Source organism: Accipiter gentilis, chromosome 9 (genome assembly GCF_929443795.1).
Source record: "Accipiter gentilis chromosome 9, bAccGen1.1, whole genome shotgun sequence".
In the NCBI taxonomy this organism is placed as follows: domain Eukaryota; kingdom Metazoa; phylum Chordata; class Aves; order Accipitriformes; family Accipitridae; genus Astur; species Astur gentilis.
In genome coordinates, this window is record NC_064888.1 from 32,737,700 (window position 1) to 32,756,439 (window position 18,740).

General features: G+C 44.6%; 1 protein-coding gene across 4 annotated transcripts in view; it reads left to right on the top strand.

Annotated features, from left to right (window-relative positions):
- The first annotated feature begins 307 nt into the window (after nucleotides 1-307).
- RBM20 (RNA binding motif protein 20) overlaps nucleotides 308-18,740 on the top strand; it is a 108,843-nt gene continuing 90,410 nt past the window's right edge. For all 4 annotated transcript variants that reach the window (XR_007507259.1, XM_049810222.1, XM_049810224.1 and 1 more), the window contains exon 1: nucleotides 308-450. Coding sequence is in view for 3 of the 4 variants with exons in the window: in XM_049810222.1 (XP_049666179.1) it covers nucleotides 308-450 (143 nt within the window). In the remaining variant the exon portion in view is untranslated. The remainder of the gene's footprint in view (nucleotides 451-18,740) is intronic.

Below are 18,740 nucleotides of genomic sequence, written 5' to 3' on the forward strand. Positions count from 1 at the left end.
GGGGGGGGGGCCGGGCCGGGCAGGGCCGGGCCGGGGGCGCCGCCCGCCCCTCCAGCGCCGCCGAGGCTCCCGTGCGGCGCCGGCCGCCCCCGGCCGGTAGCGGCAGCGCTCCCGCAGGGCGGGCTCAGCCGCGGCGGCAGCCGCAGGGGGGGCTGCCCGTCCCGCCGTCGCCAGCCCGGCGGGGGGAGCGCGGTTGCCCGCAGGGCCGGTCCTCTGCCCCCTCCTTCTCTTCTCCTTCCCTCCCGCCGCCGCGGCGGCGGAGGGGCTGCCCGGCCACCCGCGCCTCCCGCCGCAGGGGCCTCCCCGCATGGTCCCCGCCGCTGCCATGAGCCAGGACCCGGCCCCCCGCGGCGCTGACCCGCCGGAGAGCGATGCCCGCAGCGCGGCCCCCAGCCGGGGCCCCGGCCGAGGGATGCCGCCGCCGCCCAGCCTGCCCCAGCTCCTCCACAAGTAAGAGCCGCCCCGCGTTCCGCCGGTCGCCCTCCCTTCCCCGCCGGCGGTGGCCCCCCCCTGCCCTCCCCCGCGCCCAGACTGACAGCCGGGCGGGCGGAGGGTCGGCCCGGCCCCGGCCCCGGCCCCGGCCCCGGCCCCGGCCCCGGCCCCGGAGGAGCGGTGCCCCGCGGGGCAGAGCCTCGCCTCGCCTCGCCTCGCCTCGCCTCGCCTCCGCCGTCCCCACGGATGCGGGGCACGTATCCCCCTAAAGACCGGCACCCGTCCCGCTCCCCTGCCGAACGTTGCCGGCCGAGAAGTCGGTTTATCCGAGGGCTCGCCCCGCCACCGCGTCCCCTCCGGCCGGGGGTCCGCCGCCGCCGCCCGGCAGCTCGGTCGGGAAACGTCCCCTTCGCCGCCGCCGTGCCGGGTCTCGGCAGGCCCGGGGCGAGGGGGCTCGTCTGCGCCGGAGGCGGGCGCATCCCCGCAAAACTGTGGCGGAAAAAGTAACCTGTGCAGGCGCGGAAGGCTCGTCAGTGAGGGCGAGGGTGGGTTTTGCGCCCGGAAAGAGAGGGGGGAAAAGCCCTCGTGCAGGCTTGTGCGGTGGTGCGAGCGGTACTTCTCCGGCTGAAGGAGAAGGTGGACGAGAAGCGTAGTTAGTACGCGAAGCACGAGTAACGCTGAAGTGGATCTGCGCCGAGTCGGGATGCTTGCACGCACCGTATCTGATTTTCCCCGAGTTGTAACGTGTTGAAAGAGATATGGGGGCTTTTAACGGGGCGGTAGATCTACTGAGGAAGGCCCCGTTACGGAGCCGTTAGAACTGCCTTCTAGTACTTTAAGATTTGCTGCTTGAGTTGGCGAGCGGGGCGCTGGGCAGCGGCGTAGGGTGAGAAGCGCTCTTGACGTTATGTCCCAGGCCACCAACTGGCCTGAGCCTGCGTTTGGCCGCCAAGCGAAGCGCGAGTATGACAAAGCACTGCGGAGCCGCGGCGGCCTCGCCGCTGGGCTTGCGCTGCTTTCCTGCCGCAGCCCGGTTATGAAAGGCGCTGGCTCGGGCATCTCCTTTATCAGTTTGTCAACAAAACCCAACCGTGGAACTCACGGAGGAGGCGATTTCAATCCTCTCGCTTGCGTTTGCAAAACACGTACGTACGCGTATATGAATGTATACGCGCGCGTACGCTTTAACGTTACAGCAAACTTGGAGTATGAACGTTACTTTAAGTTGGGAATCGTGTTATCGTTTATGTATGAAACTGGACTGTTAAAAGTTGCTGAGGAGCGTGGCCCCTAAATTTCTCGATGCTTGGTTTTCTTTTTGACTGTTTGCTTTTAAATCGCATCTTGTAACTTAATCGTGAAAACATTAACGGTTCTTGTTACCCGTATTTTTATTCCTAATTGGAAATACAGACGTGGGAGTTTGCATTGAAACTGAAACACGTTAAGGGTCGCTTCCTAAGTCCACTGGGCAGCAGCAGTGCTACGTATGAATACTTGTGCAACCAGAAGGTAGTTTACACTTACTCAAAACCAGTCTTAAATTTTAAACCACGAGCTCTGAAGACGGCCCTTATTTCTTCACATTTATCAAGACTTTACGTGGACGTCTTTTGCGAGTCAGATAGGTGAAGCGGTCGACGCTGCTTCGTGATTGTATTTCTAATGCGGCGCACGTTACGTACAAAGGCATCGCGTTTTCGCTGGTCATGCCTGCTAGCAAGTTATAGGTAGGGAAACTTGAAATTGGTTTCCTTTCGAGCCTATCTTTAGTGGAAAGATTTGAGAGAGGTGCCATGTTCTGACCATTCTTTGTCATGGTAATGTGACGCAGAATGGCAAACATCGACCGTCTCCATCTAAGGTCTTGCAACTTGATCGCACGGCTTTGTAACCACACGGCATAATTTGGTGTGCGCCTCTGTGTTTACCTGATAAGTAATAAATCTCCACCCTGCATTTAAGTGGAAATGCAGGCAAATTATATTTTGCTTTATGGATAATAACTTGCTGTTTTATAATCTGAATTGGATATTCAGTGATTGTTAGGAAGGGAGGTGTTAGGGAATACCTTAAATTGCTCTTCTGAATTTATTTCTAATATGTTAGAACAGGTATTACGACTGGCAAAAGAGGATGGAACGGAAAGCGGTGATTCTTCTACAAAATGAAGTTGTGGCATTACTAGGAAAGAAAACATTGACCTCTTTTCCTGACCATTTTGATTTTCTTCACTTTTTTTTTTTTTTTTAACAATTGCTGTCTTTTTGCTTTGCAAGCTGCAGTAAACAAGTGTGCAGTCGCAGAATGCTAATTCAGAGCTGTGTAGGTCAGAATGTTGCGTGGTGTTTAACTGGATCTCCCTGTTTCAACACTTCTATTTTTCATTATACTGTTTAAACTTAAAAAACTCTCTGGATTCCTTCTTCCTTTCCCCCAGTACTTTTGTTAGAAATTTTTAGAGATGTTAGGTGAAGACCAATATAATTTAAAAAAATTATTGCCTGTATGGGCAGCTGGTAAACTTTCACTGTGAACACTGAGCACTGAACAAAGATTAAAATTTAGCGAAACTGGAGATTTGAAATGTTTTTGGTAGCAGCTACACTGGGTGAACTTGTGCGATGCAGGTAGCATGTACCATATTCTTTAGCTGCCTCTCTGCTTTAACATTTGTAATGTAATTTTAATATTAAAATATAACTGAATCCCTAGTTTGAAATTCCTTGCAGATAGTACCTGAATATAGTAAGATACAAATTGAAATACGCTGCCTACATGTTGTATTTTTCCCCCCAAGTGACAACGTCATTTCAGTTGATAATAAAGGTCCAATCGTAAGATTTACAGAGCAGTTAAAGCTTTCTATCTATGCAGGTTGTTGTGATGTTGGATGGGAAAATACTTCTTATTTTCCAAAAGTAAGAGTCTTATTGCAGTCGAAGCCCTTAAGTTGTAGAGCAGAGAACGAAAAGCCGGTGTGGAAGGGAAACCTGAATTTACACACTACGGAGGATGACTTACAAAAACATACGCTTGCATACGAAATAAAGTGGAAGACCGAGAAGAAGGAGAAGGACAGTTGTAATGGTGTTGGTTAGTGTTCATAACTGGTTTCTACTAGGGTTGTGTGGAAGGAGTGGAAATGCAGGGTAGGGGCTGTAGTCCCAGCAAGTGAAACACGTACGGGAAATCTCTGAAAAGCCCTCAAATACCGATTCTGCACAGAAAGGTTTTAATGCGTTTTGGAGCTGCTGGTTTGGGGTGGGGTGGGGTGGTGTTCCCCCTCTTTCGGTAAGTCTCCTTTTATGGGAAGATTTTTGTTTCTAATTTGCAGTTACATTGCAAAATGTAATTTTTAGGTGACAGCTCAGTGTGTGACAGATTTTGGCACCTGCTGTTAGATTGACTGGAGTGCCTAAGCAGCATGAGAAAGTGGAGACTCCTATTAATAATTCCAGGTGTGTGATTCATTGCGGTCTGATGGAGCAACTAGCTGGAAATAACTGAGAGAAAGGACCGAGTGGTGGCTGTGGGCTAACTATAAAGATGTTGCATGAAGAGTGCCTTCTGTGAGAGTTCTTGCTTAAAACGTGCCGCAAGTAAACTCCATAATTATAGGAGACCTAATTGTATTGAAACGCAATCTCTTTGTATGTTTTAATGGCTGGTTGCGTGCTTTCGGTTCTAATGATTTGTCATGGGTAATATCCGTCCAGTGGAAATGAAGGAGTTTTTAACTCCCTGTGTCAATACAGGAATATACGTTTGTTTTACAAATTGAATAAAGATGTCTTAAAACAATGGGGGGAAAAAACCATAGTTAATATTTTTTTTTCTAAGGGGTTGTGCCCTGGAGATTTTGAGCTCCTCTGGAAGGAAGATGGAATTTCCAACATCTGCGCCCGAGTCGTCATCAGTTTGTGCCAGTTCTGGGGGCAGACAGGAGTAAGCAGGCTGGTGCTGAATGCTTTGAGTCCTTTATTTCCTATAGCAGCGAGGAGGACACTTGTTGGGAAAAATAGCCTCCAACTTATTTTTTTTTGAAGCTTAAACCCGTTAAGTTAAGCATGTGCTTTTTTATTTGCTTCCTTGTGTGTTTGTTTTGTGTAAAGTGTGGGATTTTCTTTTTCTTTTTTCTTTTTTTTTTTTTTTTCCCAACTCAAGGTCTCTCAGGAGAGATAAAATATGAAATGTACTCCCATTATATACATTAGTCATGGCAAATAGTTTGGCGTATATGGCAAAGGCTAAACTGATACTTAACAAGGGGACATTAGGAGAAACACTGGTTTTACTGTTTCTCTTCTTACTGTTACTGATCCAGGCTTTCTATATTTATTTGCCTTTTAAAGTACATCTCCAGAATCTGAGTTGCTGCCCTACTGGACAGAGCCCTGAAAACTCAGGGAGTTTGTGCTGTAACAACTGTAACAGCCCTGAATGGGGATGAAAACAAAACAGAAAGCGCTGGAGCTGTCTTAGCTGAGAAGCTTTGCCAAAACAGGGGACAGGAGCTGAAAAAGCAAACTGCCTGGTGTGGGACTGGCCAGAGAATGTGGGAACTAAACCCGCGTTATTGAACTCCTCCTTGCGTTTCCCACTCCTCGTCTCTGTATGTTACGAAACACACAGCGAGGGAACCTCAGTTTTCTTGGAATTGTCTGGCTCCTTGCTGTGTAATTTTTGAGACTCTTCTTAGACCTCACCTGACATTAAAATCAGAACTTAAAATGTGTGTACCAAATGTGTGTGTGCATGGGGGGGCAGGGACACCTGGGGGGTGCTTCGCTTTTAAGTTTAGTTGCTTACAAAAAGTAGCCTCAGCGATGATAATTACCTTCAAGTCAGGGAATGAAGATTTCTCTTTTCTCTTAACATTTCCTTTTCTTAACATTTCTCATTTAAAATACCTTTTTTTTTTTTTTTTTTTTAATGGAAACCAATGACCCCTCCTGTATGTCAGGTGTGACCCAAAGCTTAAAGATTAATTAATCATACAGATGTTCTCTGTTTTAAACAAAAATGAATGAAAGTTTGGGTTTCTTTGTCTTGAAATCTTTTGTGATTGTGTTTGTTTGAGTCTTTTTCTGTTTAGTTTTTTTTCAAACTCTCATTTAAAACCCAACAGCTTATTGGGAGAAGAGCACACTAAAATTGACTTTAAGGCTTGAAGAGAGAGCACAGAGGTATAAAGTGGAAAGGGGTCAGAAAAAAGAATTTAGAAGGAATGCCTTGCATGCAAACATCTCCATGTAATCTGGCTTGTATTATCAGTTATCAGTAGTTGCCCAGAAATGTCAAAATTCTGTCACATATTTTAGTGGAGAGAGAGAGATAACAGCAGTGATATCAACTTGAGTAAAAAAGTTAAATAATACGTACTTTATAAGAGGCAATGTAATAAGTGGGTTTCGGACCACAACACCTGGCAGTGGAGTCGTCTTTACTGAAATTAAGTTGCCTGGATGTTGCTCTTTTACTGGAAATTTAATACTACTGTTCCCATCAATGGTGAAGACTGGGAAATGTGTCCTTTTGGTTTTCCTGTTAATTCGGCCCTTGTCCATTCGAAGCTGCGTGCACCTAACCCAGTAGTTATGTGCGACCTGCTGAGCTACTGCTGCTACACTGTGGTGCTAAATCTTTCTGACCCCATTTGAAGGAAAGGAAAATGGAGATGGGTGAAAAGCTCAATACCTTTTAGTTCTGATTCTTTCTGGGGGCTGTCAAAATGGGAAGAACTAGATCTTCAAAGATATATTTATACTTCATAAAGGACGGCAGAAATTTATTTAGGAGGGTCAATAATGGTTTGCTTGCATGAAATAATAATTTTGGTCACTTTAAAATAGTCCTTCAAATAGAATCTGCTTTTTCTTAAGAGTAAGCTGCCTTGATTGTTTTTTTGTTTTTTTTTTTTTATTTAAACAAACTTCTTTGATCTGATTTGCAGCTAGACACTTTATCGGACTGACTTTATTCCCCTGAATATACTCCCCCCCTTTTTCCCCCCTCTTCATCCTTTGTAACATTTTATAGTTGATTTAAGGATGTAATCGCTCTGTTAGCCTCTGCCCCTCTATGTCCAGCTGCTTTCTCTTTGTCACACTAATGACCCGTCACAGTGAAGCTGTCACTAGACGCACTGGGTGAAACCCGAAAACCTGCCCCTTTGGGTTTTAGAAACATTTAATATCTGTCCCGTTCTGACAACTCAAGCCTAGCCCGTTTTACAAATGCCTCTCGCCTATTTAGAAAAAATGCCAAATAAAAGCATTGGGTATTCTGTTGCAGGAAGGGGGCAAAGGCTGCTTTTCTTAACATATCGGTATTTATGAGCGTGCAGGCACTTATTTTGTTGCAGCCTTACTACATTTGTGTGTGTGCAGACTTGTGAAATGTGAGTTTAACTGATATTAATTGCACCACAAGCTGCGTGTTTACCTCGTGCATCTGGGGAACTACAAGGAAGATGGATTTGTTGTCAGTTTTCTGCATGCCCGTGTTGGGAGATGAGCTGAACGGGCAGCGAGCGGGACTGGGGTGGAGTTGTGCTGTGTGGCTGTTGAGCTACGTGATGCTGTTCCGATTTGTCCTCCATCATCTCGGTTGTTTAAAGATGTGCAGGTGTCTCAGCAGCCTTTGCAGAATGCTCCAAAGATGCCGTGAGCTCTGCCTGACTCTGGGGGTGACGGGAATCTGCAGCTACGCTGGTTGTGAAGTGTAGTCCATCTCCTGTGTGGTCTTAACTCTAAAATCTGTGTTCCATGGAATGTTCATGATGGTGACTGCTTTAAGAAGGATGGGAAAATATTCTGCTTCATCACTTGTGGATAAATTCTTCCTAGGAAAAGACAGGGAGAGGATAAGGAAGTGTTTAACTCCTGTTCCCTTGAGTAATGTCTTCCGCTGGCCAGGATGGATGGAGAAAATGGTATTGTGGGCAGGTTATGAGCAAGCTCCCTGGCTGATTTCTGGTCACCTGGCCCCCTCCCTGGCTTACTGGCTTTTGAGATACCAAAAGCATCTGATGTTACCTAGTCTTAGCTTTCCTCAACTTGCCATAAATCTTGTGATTTTCTGTACAGTAGGCTGCGGAGTGTTAGAATTCAGGCAGTGTAAAACGTTGATAGTGTCAAAATCTACAGTTTTACACTTCGTGGCTTTTTTCCTGGAGGCGGGGAGATGTGTGAGTTGATGGTGTCTGTGAGCTAGGGCCACTTCTTTGGAAATGTGCAGGAGTTGCTCTCGCATTTTTACTTACATTTGAATCTTTGTTTTAAGAAATAGACTTTTAAGTACCTCTTCAACAAGTGGCTTGATGGCTGATGTTTCCTTTACTGAGATGATAAATACTCTTCCGTGGACTTTTGCATATTGTATAGTTGAAAAGCAGTAGTAAATTGACCACAGTCTGTTTCTGCAGTAGGAAATACTATTTCCATCTCTGCTGATCAACATGTACTCCTCTTACGGGAAGATGTGCTAAGTAATTTTATTAGGTTGATGACACATACAGTGCATTACACTTGGCCAACTTTTATTGTTCTCTTTTTGGCCTCAGTTTTTTAAAAAAACCTGTAAAATAAAATTGCAAAATACTTACTGAGAACAAAATGCCATACAATGCTTTAGTACTGTCTTTTTCACCCCGCTTTCTGCTCTGCCTGGAACTAGAGTGAGAGCAGATTAACTTCTGATATGAAGAAGTTTGCTCCGGTCCCTGCAGAGCTGTGCATAGCTATGTGTGTTTGCATGGTTTGCAGCCTGGATGCCACTGCAGAGATTGTCAGAGATTTCCTCTGCTCCCCCACATAAAATTCTTTATCAGAGATTATGCACAATTCAGAATGAGGACGGGATTCGGAGAAAAGACGACTCTTGTCTCCTGACGCCATAGAGAGAAATATTAGCAAACTAAGGTGAGATTTTTTTTTTTCAGCCCTAGGCTCCTCTTATCTTCCACACTCTTCTATTAACACATCTTAACGTTCACACCCCTGCTATCCATGTGCTGTGCGCCATGCATTTGTGCCCCACTCATGGCACATTCTTGTAAGGTCACCTACAGCCTTCCACCGTCCTGCCAACAGGCAATGAAACATTGGGCTCTTTTCTTTATTTACCGCTTCATTCAAGGTCGCTATTGTATCCTGTAGCAGCACCTTCTCATGGTACAGGCAGGGCTTACCCTTTTGCTGGCATCTTTCTGTTGACTCTCGTTGAGATGGCCCAAGAGGTTTGTGTCAGGTTACTCTTGACGTGCGTTACGCTTAGGAAAGTGTCATTGGTGTGTCTAGAGGTGAGCATGTTTGTAAGTAATACAGAAGAATGGTGGTTGACTGGGGGCAGTGTTTATAGGTACCTCTGTTGGCAGCATGGGCAAGCAGGTTCATAGGTAAAGTGGGGTAAACAAAAGAATTAAAGTTCCGTGGTACTTGAATCCAGGTCAAGTCTTGCATTTTCTGCACTGTTCTGGATATTACTTGAACACACCTTCTCTTTTCCAGCTCATGGAGAAACAGAAAGTGCTAACTAACTACTTCAAATTTGACAATAACGTTTAAGTTAAACACACATCAGTGTATCTTTGGTAGATCAGACTTCTAAAAGACAAGGGATCATTACTGTTCAACCTAGGTTTTGTAGGTTTTCTGCATTGCAAAGTATTAAAGGGTTGAATTTCCCTCCAGAAAAAGGGAGTAAAATGGAAATTTGCAAGGGCTAGAAGTGATTTAGTCATTTCGTTTAGAGGGTTAAAGTCTATCTGTGTAGAGTAAAGCAACACCTCTTATATATTACATGTTTATGTGAGATGGCCAAGCGAGGTTGCTTGTCAGTGGTAAATAATTCCTCTTTGGATGTAGTGTATATACTGTGAGACTGATTTTGCGAAGCCTTATGCATACATATGAGGATTGTTTATGTGTGTGAGGCTTTAGAGGATCAGATCCTATCATCTAAGTCTGCAAAGCTTCATGACTGTTTACTGCTTGTTTGTTTTTGTTGGTTTTTTTTTTTTTTTTTTTTTTTTTTGCCAGGTCACTAGGAATCCTGCACAGAAATGTTAAGAACAGTAATTGCTGGTAGGAGAGACCTAATACAGTAGAAGCTAAAGAAAATAATAGAAAGTTACCTTGTGTTCCAGCATTGAAACTTCTCTTTTAAAAGAGAGCATGGAGCTCTGCAGGGAGGAGTATGCATCCATGCTCTTTTGTGCTTCTTAATAGCATATTAATGGTCTGACATGTTTTAAAACCAATACTCTGGAGCGTTAAAGCCTCCCTAGCTGTAGGGATTTGTAGATTTGGAGTGGAGAGGGGTTTACAGAGAGCCTGTCAGCTCTTCTGCACAGTGTTGCCCTTACTGGTGGCCATCACTGCTGTCTTCCTGTTTGTGCTGAGCATTTGGAAGAAAAAAGGCACAGTCTTACATCTCTCATCTAAGTTGGCTGCTTGCTTTGTTTTCCGTGTTAAGTTCTCAGGATGGGTTTTTTGTTGTTGTTGTTGTTACATTTGCTGCAGTATTTTAATGGAATAACATGAAAATAACAGAATTTTGTGGTATTTCCCCCTATATTCAAAGGAACTTTTATAAATTTGATGAAGATCCCATTTTATCCTAACCCATACGGCACGGACATAAAATATCAGCAACTAAGATTACTTCCTGGACTGCTGGCATAGTTGATGGGGGTAATCTGCCCTAAACTGCGAGACAGCCGTTTGTAGCCTTTTCTGTACAACATACTGTCTCTTACTGTGCATTTTGGCAGTACTTGGCACTGCTCGGTTTGTAACCTCCTCCTGCTCTGTAGAATGTAAGACCCTTTTACACAAAGATGCAAACACACAGAAGAGAGACTCCCCACGCGTTTCTTACTGATCTGTTTAGTATGATAGATTTTTCTTTTGTGTGTCCTTCTTTGAAGCAGTAAAACCTACCGTTTTGCTTTCGCGCTTCTATAATTTCAAGACGTATTACGTGAAAGTTGGTAGCAGTGTTCCAAAGCCGAGGACTTGATTGGCAAGTTTTATCTGTGAGTAAATTTTCACAGCTGAGCCATAAATCCCCGACAGACCATTACGAGCTTCAGAGCGGCTCTGGCAAGCTCCCCTACAATAATTGTAGTTTTAAGTTTGTTATATTTAGTTTTCTTACCTCTTAGCTGGATGCCAGGGGGACCTCACTAGAAGCAAACCAGCTCTGTATCTACTTTTTCTTCCAAGCTGGCGGTTTGTACAAGTAGCACAGCGTGGAAGGAGGGCTTGCTGGTTGACTCCCAGTGGACGAGGCAGAGACCGTCCAAGGATGTGGCTTGTGACAAATAGACCCCAGATCTGGGGTTAGATGTTTCAGTAATTCCGGGAGACTTAGAATACATCATTTCTCACCTCCCACCTCCAGCCCCTGCTCTTAAGAAATAACAGAATCATCAAGGGAGGCAGAAAAAAATGCTTCTTCAAGCTTAAATGTGACAGAGTTGTATATAACTCTGTGAGACAGAGAGGCAGCTCTCAATTTAAATTCCCTGAAGTGATTGTACTTATTTTTCTCTAGCGGAGCTGGCAGAGTGACCAGCTTTAGGAGTGACCGGTACAGTAAGAACAGAACTGCCTGGGTGCCAGCGGTGAGAGCAGCAGGCGGTTCTTTCGGGTGCCAGGGTTTGATGGTGATGATGTTGCTGGAGCAGCTGGAAGCCTGGCTTCGAGACCGCATCCCCGTGAGGCTCGTTGCTCTCCATGCACGCAGTAAAACCAGTGCTACAGCGACGACGTTGCACCTTTGATAAGCCCGGGGGAACGCTTCTTATATAGTAGGGCTCCAGCGGGCAGCCTGATAAAGCCAGAGGAGAGGTTCCTATCGTCCCCCTGGATCTGGATCCTGTTGGATGGGCTCTGGAAGCAAACTCATACTTGGCTGCTTGTTTGAGCGATTAATGAATGTTTTGTACATTTTCTGCTGAAATCTGAACTGCTTTGCCAAGGATGTAGTTGCCACTTGGTGGAGGCTGGTGTATTGCCTTGCTGAAGGGACAAGGGGACTGTGTAGAAGGAGGCGGGGTGTCTGCATGGTAAACTCTTCCAAAGGAACATTCTTTCCCTTTCTAGAAGAGGGGATCTTTATCCTCTTTATCCTCCACTACATAAAACCAGCCTCGCATACCTATAACCCATGAACGATTTCTTTACAGAGGAGGTGATAGAGAAGCATTATCTGAAATGTTTATGAAAAGGAAAGGAAGAAGAATTGGTGGTGGTCTTTTAATTGAATTTTCAAATTTATTTTTTTTTTTGTAGAGCAAGAAAAGCAGAAATTTCATTCACATTAAAAGCTCCTTCAAACAGAAGTTCCTTCATGTTAACATTTTAATTTAAGAGGATCAGAAGCTTTGTTGATTAGGGTCTTGTGAGGATAAAGACAGAGTAAGTAAGTATAAATAGCGATAGAGTGAGTGAGGATCTTGCCCTACAAGCTTTGTGTTGAACTTAAGCGGTAGAAGGTAAAAATACCAGCAGACAACCTTCTTGCAAGGAGGCATCTCTTAAAATAGAGGGATCTTCAGTAAAAGAAGCGGAATTGGTCATCTCTTCAGGCCTTAGTTTCAAGTGCTTTAACTGCATTTGATGCAAGAAGTCAAGTGGAAGATGGCATTCCTGTGGTGGGAGTAGAGTGCTGTTGATGCCTGGGCCAGTTTTGGTATCTGACACTTAAACTAGAAATGCTAGGAGTGATAAGAGTAAATGAGCTCTAATTACATGTGTACAAATGAAATGCAGAGCATGCTTCAGCTGGAAGAAAAGACGATGCCCTTCATCTGTGTATCATAATGGAAAAAAGTTTGTGGAAAAATACACAACTTCTAACATGAGTTGGGGTTGGGTAGGATTGTGGGGGGAAAAAAAAAAGTAATTAAAAATGCAAATTGATGTTAAGATTAAAACCAAAAGATAGCAGTTGTATGGGTGTAAGCAAACTATACACATCTTCCTAGGTTCACCTGTATTAAGTGTTGTGCTCTGCTTTATTTCCTCAAGAACTGAATGGACGGGAAGCGGGTCACCAAGAGGACAGTATGGACCTCCTACGCTTTTGGGGAAACAGGTCACTAAGATGGTGGCCTATACATAAGGATGGCAGGGCATCCTCGCCTAGTAATTGCTGACCAGCAGGATGTTAATGCAGACTTCCACTAATTCGCATTTCATCTCCCTGGCAAGTAAAATTTGCAAATGCTTATTCACAGAAGTAGCTGGAGTGAATTAGTGACCAGTACTTACACATGTAAGAAATTTACAGGTGGAGCATAAGATGAATCCATAATTAAAGGCCAAACGTAAGAGGGGGCAGATGAATCTAGAGTCTTACTGCTGATTGTTGCTCTAAAATAAAAGTAAGGGAATGCAACTGTAGAAGACGAGGGGAGCAGTTTAGCAGGCTTGTTTTCACTGCAGGGTTAATTCAGACTCCTGCCTAGTTTTTAACCATTACAAACCATAGCAAAGAAAATTAGTCTTGGTTAAAAAGGTGCTTTTGAGACAGTTGAGGATTTGGGGGAGAATCTGACCTTCACTTGGATGGCTGACACTTTGGGAAGAATATGTTGAGAAAATAATCTGCATGGTGGTTATCCTCCGTTTCCACCATTCCCTGAAGGACAGAAAAGTTCTCCCTGTGACGCTGTTGACCAGGAGGGGTTTCAGCCCTGCCCCGCTGCGAGAATTTGCCAGACTGAAACAGTGTTCGATGGGCCAGGACCTGCTATGGGTTAGGTTAATCAGAGGTACGTCAGGAAGGTGAAGTGTGCGAGGGAGCCGTACCCTGAAGAAGAATCTATCTTTCTTTATGTGGGGAAAAGCCTATGTACTTGTCTCCAGCTTCTTTGGGAGAGCCTAGTCGTTATGCTGGCATTAAGTCAAACAACTTTTATTTTTTTCCTCAACTTTCTGCAATACAGTCTTGGTCTAGCTGGTATCAATGTTTTCTTTTCCAGCTCTTAATTAAAATGAGAATGAAGTTAAACTTATCTCAAGGTGCAAACTCAGTTGTTTGCTTTACCCTCCTCAAGAGAGAAAAAGTAGCATACGTAGGGCTTTAGTAGTTGCAAGAGGTGACTGATGGGAAAACTAAACCCAATACACTAAATAAGTGTCTTTTCCTGTGTGGATGTTGTTTACCTGTGAAGTGGCTGGGGCAGTCGGGAGGTTCTCCAACTTGCGTATATGTCTTTGAGAGTACAAGTGATTTGAAGAAACAAACCAGAACTTCTTCCTGATTGAAAGGGTGCCTAGACTTATCTAGGGCTACAGCAGGATATTAATAGAACATACTGCATTTCCTTCGCATAAAAATACGAAGGGCACTTTGCTGAGAAAAAATCCTGCTGTGCCTTTCTGTCTTTGGGACCGGCTCATCACCCAGCTAAAATTAAAAGGTGAAGTCAGGCAGTTCTTGCTCTCTATTTTTAAACTGCTTCAGCATATGAATGTGAGTGTGAAATCTTTCTTTAGGCCTCTCTTAACTTAATTACCTACTTATTCAAAATATTCTCTTCTCAAATTGCTGAGCTATAATTATATTCATCTTTTCTGTGGACACACTTTAGCTACTCGGTGTTTGTTTAATTAGTTTTACGCTTAATTTGTAGTTCTGTAGTTATTTACAGTGATGGAAGCCTCGTGGCAAGTGTTTAAAATCTCTTTTGATCTATTAAAAAATTAGCAAGTAGATGATGTTTTTGTATATCTGTTCCATGTTTTTCTTCTGGAAAATATTATGAGGAAGCCCACTTTAAAAAAAACCCCAAAACGGTAAAAAGAATTGAAACAAATAATTTTCATTTGACCTGAATAATAGAAAATGACGCAATAACTGAAAACGTTTTGAAGAAATGAAAGCGCAACAGATCTTTTGTTCTGTGCCAGCTTATTCCTATTTTACTTTGTTCGTGCGCCTTTTCTTTTGTTTGGGTGGAGGGGGTGATCTGGCCCCGGCACGGGAGGTGCCACGGAACTGCTTTTGAACCACAGATGCGTCCCTTTTTTCTCCTGATTTGGATGTGCTGAGTTGTTCTTCCTGCGTTTCGGTGAGTCTATGAAAAATCCCTGCCAGGCACCTGTGAAATCCCGTGGAGTCAGTCCTCCGCCTGCTCCGAGAGGTGATGTTTCCCCGTCCCGTAGTTTCAGCCTGCAGAGGGTGTGCTCTCCTCCCTCAAGCCACCGTCTCCCAGCCCGCTGCCCCGCACGCCGTCCCGTTAACGCTGCCCTCGGAGCCCGGCCTTGCAGCCAGAGGTCCCGAGGGAAAAGGGCGTCTGTCCGTCTCCGACCCCTGCGACATCTGTCCCGCGATATCTTTGACTATCAGCTGTTTGCAGCGCAGGCTGTGGCACTTCTTCCCAACTGACCCCTTTCGCGGGGAAAAGGACGCTCCTGGGAGAACGCGGTGTTTCTTTGCATCCTCTTTCAGGGCTGGCCGCTGATCCTAAACCCAGTCCGACATGGAGATGCGTGCCCTTTCCTTCTCGGGGTTTTCCTCGTTCCTTTGCCTTTGTCGGTGGGAGCAGCTCTGGTGTGGGAGATCTTGGGAGAGCCTGGCCAAGCAGTGACCGGGCTCCACCGTGCTGGCTCGTTGGTCTTTTGTCAGCCCCCTGAGGCTGAGTGAGGGGGTAAGTTTTGAAAGGCAGGACCTTCAGCCTCCACACGCCCCTGGGGCGTGCAGACGGGAGTCTATAGGTGGTCCTACCTCCGACGGCTGAACGAGGAAACCGCCTGCTGCAAACTGCCGTGGGTACCTGGGGACGGCAGTAAGCGTGGTTACATCTCCCCAGGAGAATCCCCCGTGCTGTGGATCCACCTGGTGTGCTTCCACATACCTCCCTCTCCCGCTGACCGCAAATACCAGAGATTTCATAGCTTGGGTGTTAGATGACAGCCCGTTTGTATTGCTGGTGAGAAACATGTTGCTATTCACAGTGTTTAGTGGCAGTTAGTGAGATAGCTAGGCAGTGATGTTAAGTAACGCAAACCTGGAGCCACGGTCTTTTGGACACGTCTTCCCATGCCAGTCTTGGTGCGTGGAACGGTTTGCCCGTTAATTTGTTCCAAGCTTCCACCCCCTCCCTGCCCTCTCCAGAAGACCCTTGGCAAACCATCTCTTCTGTAAATCCTCCTACCTCAGCTGGCCGCTGCCCCTCTGTTCATGCTGTCCTGTCCTGTTGCCCATTTTTGACTTCGGATTGAAAATTTGTCTGCACGGAGATTCATGTGAGCATTTTATGTCTCGTAAAGAAGTACACAGACCCCTTATTCTTTCAGAAATGAAAAGTTGCATTTTAAGACTTAAACGTGGGCATGATATTCACCTAGACAATGAGCTTTTTTTATAAGGTTAATTATATTCATAGATTTTTCTTTTCTCCATCTGGAGACTGTAGTCCAATATTAGAAATGCTGCGCTAACAGTACCTGCAGAATTTCTGCTGCCCTCATCTTTGTCTCCATCTTCTGCTGCTGTTTAGCTTTCGAAACTGATTGGTTTTGTATGTTTGTTTTTGTAAATGAATGTAGTTATTGTGCATTAGTGAAACACATGCTTGACAAAAGCATCTTGACAAAATTAGTGGGTTTTAATGGTGTTCACGTGCTTCTGTGCTGGAAATGGAGCCTGAAGAATTTGTCCTCTGGAATCTTACATTATGTTTTGGCCTTGGAAATGAAGCACCTGACAGCATTAAGCTATCAGAAGGATTTTCAGTCATGGGCAAGCAGCCATTATGTATATGTTAATCCACAGTAGGAGATTTGGACAGCTTTTGATTTACTAGCGGTCATCTGTTCAGTATAAGCTGGAGAGCAGCACAGCAGTTACCTTTAAAATTGATTGAAGAGTACTGAAAAGGAAAAGAGAATTTTATGGGTATCAGGGAAATCTAGTAGACTTGCTAATTGTACTTCCAGATAATCTTAAAAGTGCATTTCTCAAGGTGGCCAAAGGAGCTATTTTGTAATTGCAATGCCCGTTTAAAACATATCTTGCCAGCTTTGTCTCGTTTTAAGGCAGACACTTTAAATTCTGTAATAACCTTTTCAATAGATTGGATTAAATAACTGGAGAACTAGAAACTGTATCTGGTTTTTAGCGGCTTGAGCATTTATACATTTTTTTGAATGCTGCAGAGTTTACTTGGACCGATATATTAGCTGAGCTAAACATATGATTTTAAAACTAGACTATAAAAATTCTTATGTTTTCTTCATATTGTGGCTTTAAATAGTTTTAATAGTAGGCTTTATTTGAAGAATTTGAGGCATCCTCGGTTTTATTTCCAAAAATGGTACATGAACTGTATTTATTTAAGTGGGTAATAAAACTAAAGAGCCAGGTCATAAAGTGGTGTTCACTAAAATGTACAAAAATAATACAAAGATTCCTGTCATGTGATCTGATAACGAAACCAGCGGAAATAACTTTCTTGTGTAGCATATCATGCAGGTGGAATAGAAAACATCTATCTCAACATTAGTAATAAAGATGTATGTAATATATCAATATTTTTATGTGTGCATGTGTTTTTTCGTATGTGTGTGTGCACTTATATACAGTTTTATTTATTTAAGGAACTCCTATTTTAGAGATCATTCACAATTTTAGCTATTAATATTGCTAACCTTTCCCAACATATAAATACTCCATTGTGGTCTCCCACGCAGCTGTTGTGTCCTCCAAAAAGACCTGTGCTCCTTTAACCAGGGAATTGTGTAAAAAATGTGTTAGGGTGATGATGCCTATGAAAAACTATATTGTCCAAAAGGTCCATTGGTTTCTTATCACATTTCTGGGGCAGTCTGGGTGAAAGCGTTGATATGATCGAAACTGTCATTATATTTTCAGGGCATGATTTAAAAAATGAGCAGACCTGAACTGTTCCAAATCCCCCCTCCCCCCCCCCCCCCCCCCCCCCCCCAACGCTTTGGCTTTTCTGTCAGTAGAGATTTCAGATTATTGCATGGCCCGTGGCATGACCTAACTTTTACAGCAACTTCCATAAGGTACTCCTTCTGTAGGTTTTACCAGATTTGTAATAAATTTGTGATGAGGTTAGCCTGACCTGATGTGTTTGGAGGGTTGAGGATTGTGGAAGAGTTGAGAATGTTGTATGAGCATTCCTTTTTCTAGAGAGTGTGTGTGTGTGTGTGTGTATGTATACATAGTTATCTGGATAATAACCCTGTTGCATATCTCCTTAGGGATACTGAAGTCTTGAAAGTAAAATGGGAATGGCTGCCTGGGCAAGCCAGTCTGGAGGTTTCATTTGCTGGGCTCTCCACAGGTTGCCCTGAGCAGGGCTTGGCTTTGCTTTCCTGGAAAAAAATATCTTGAGGAGCACGGTGGGATGTGTCAGCAGCCCAGGGCTATCTGTAGGGGGGATCCACTGTGAAACTAAACCGCTGCTTGTTGTTGACCCTTGTTGGCTTTCAGCCATGGAGCAAGTTTCACAGAACTGGATCTAAGTGCTGTTGTATAAACTTTGCTTTGCATGTCAGAAGTGGTGCTAGTCCTTTGCTGGCAAGGAGCATGTCTGGCTTCTTCTGCGGCGAGAGCAAGCCCTGCAGCACATGCATCATGGGCCAGAAATAACATAGGATGCTGGGCGTTCCTGATGGGAAGAGTGGGTGATACTAAAGGCAACTGTGACCACACAAAACATAACGTTTGGCTGCTGAGTTGCTCTCCGGTGCATTCTTCAGGCAGCATTTCTCTTCGGCAGCTGACCGTGAGCAGTTTTTTCTGCCCCTGCCAGCACAGGAATAACGTATAGCACAGGAACAACCTATAGCCCCCGCGACTGCAGCAGCTCTCTCCGCTGCCAGCCTGTCCCACCCACTCGCGGAGCTGGTTGGGGCAGTGGCCTTCAATTTCTGCGTTGCTGTCAAATGCCATCACGCTTTTCAGTTTTTGCTGCATACCTAATAGAAGTTGCTAACCAGTCACTGGGGAATCTTCAGATCACCTTGCTAGTACTGGGAGCTGTACCCCAGTATGGTTTCTCTGAGCTAGCTAATCAGCGCAGGAATGGATTTAGCAAGACGGTTTATCAGTGGAGATTTGCATCGGTATATAATTAGTTAAGGATATAAGCTGAAATTCAAATTTGTACTTAGATATGGTTTTTATTTAAAACAATATCCTACTTAGGATTTCAGTAACATATTTTACAAATCACTCTTCAGATGCTCTTTCTGGAGTTCAAATGGTTACGTTATAAATGAAGAACAGATTCAGGGGGCTTCACAGTATTAGTGATT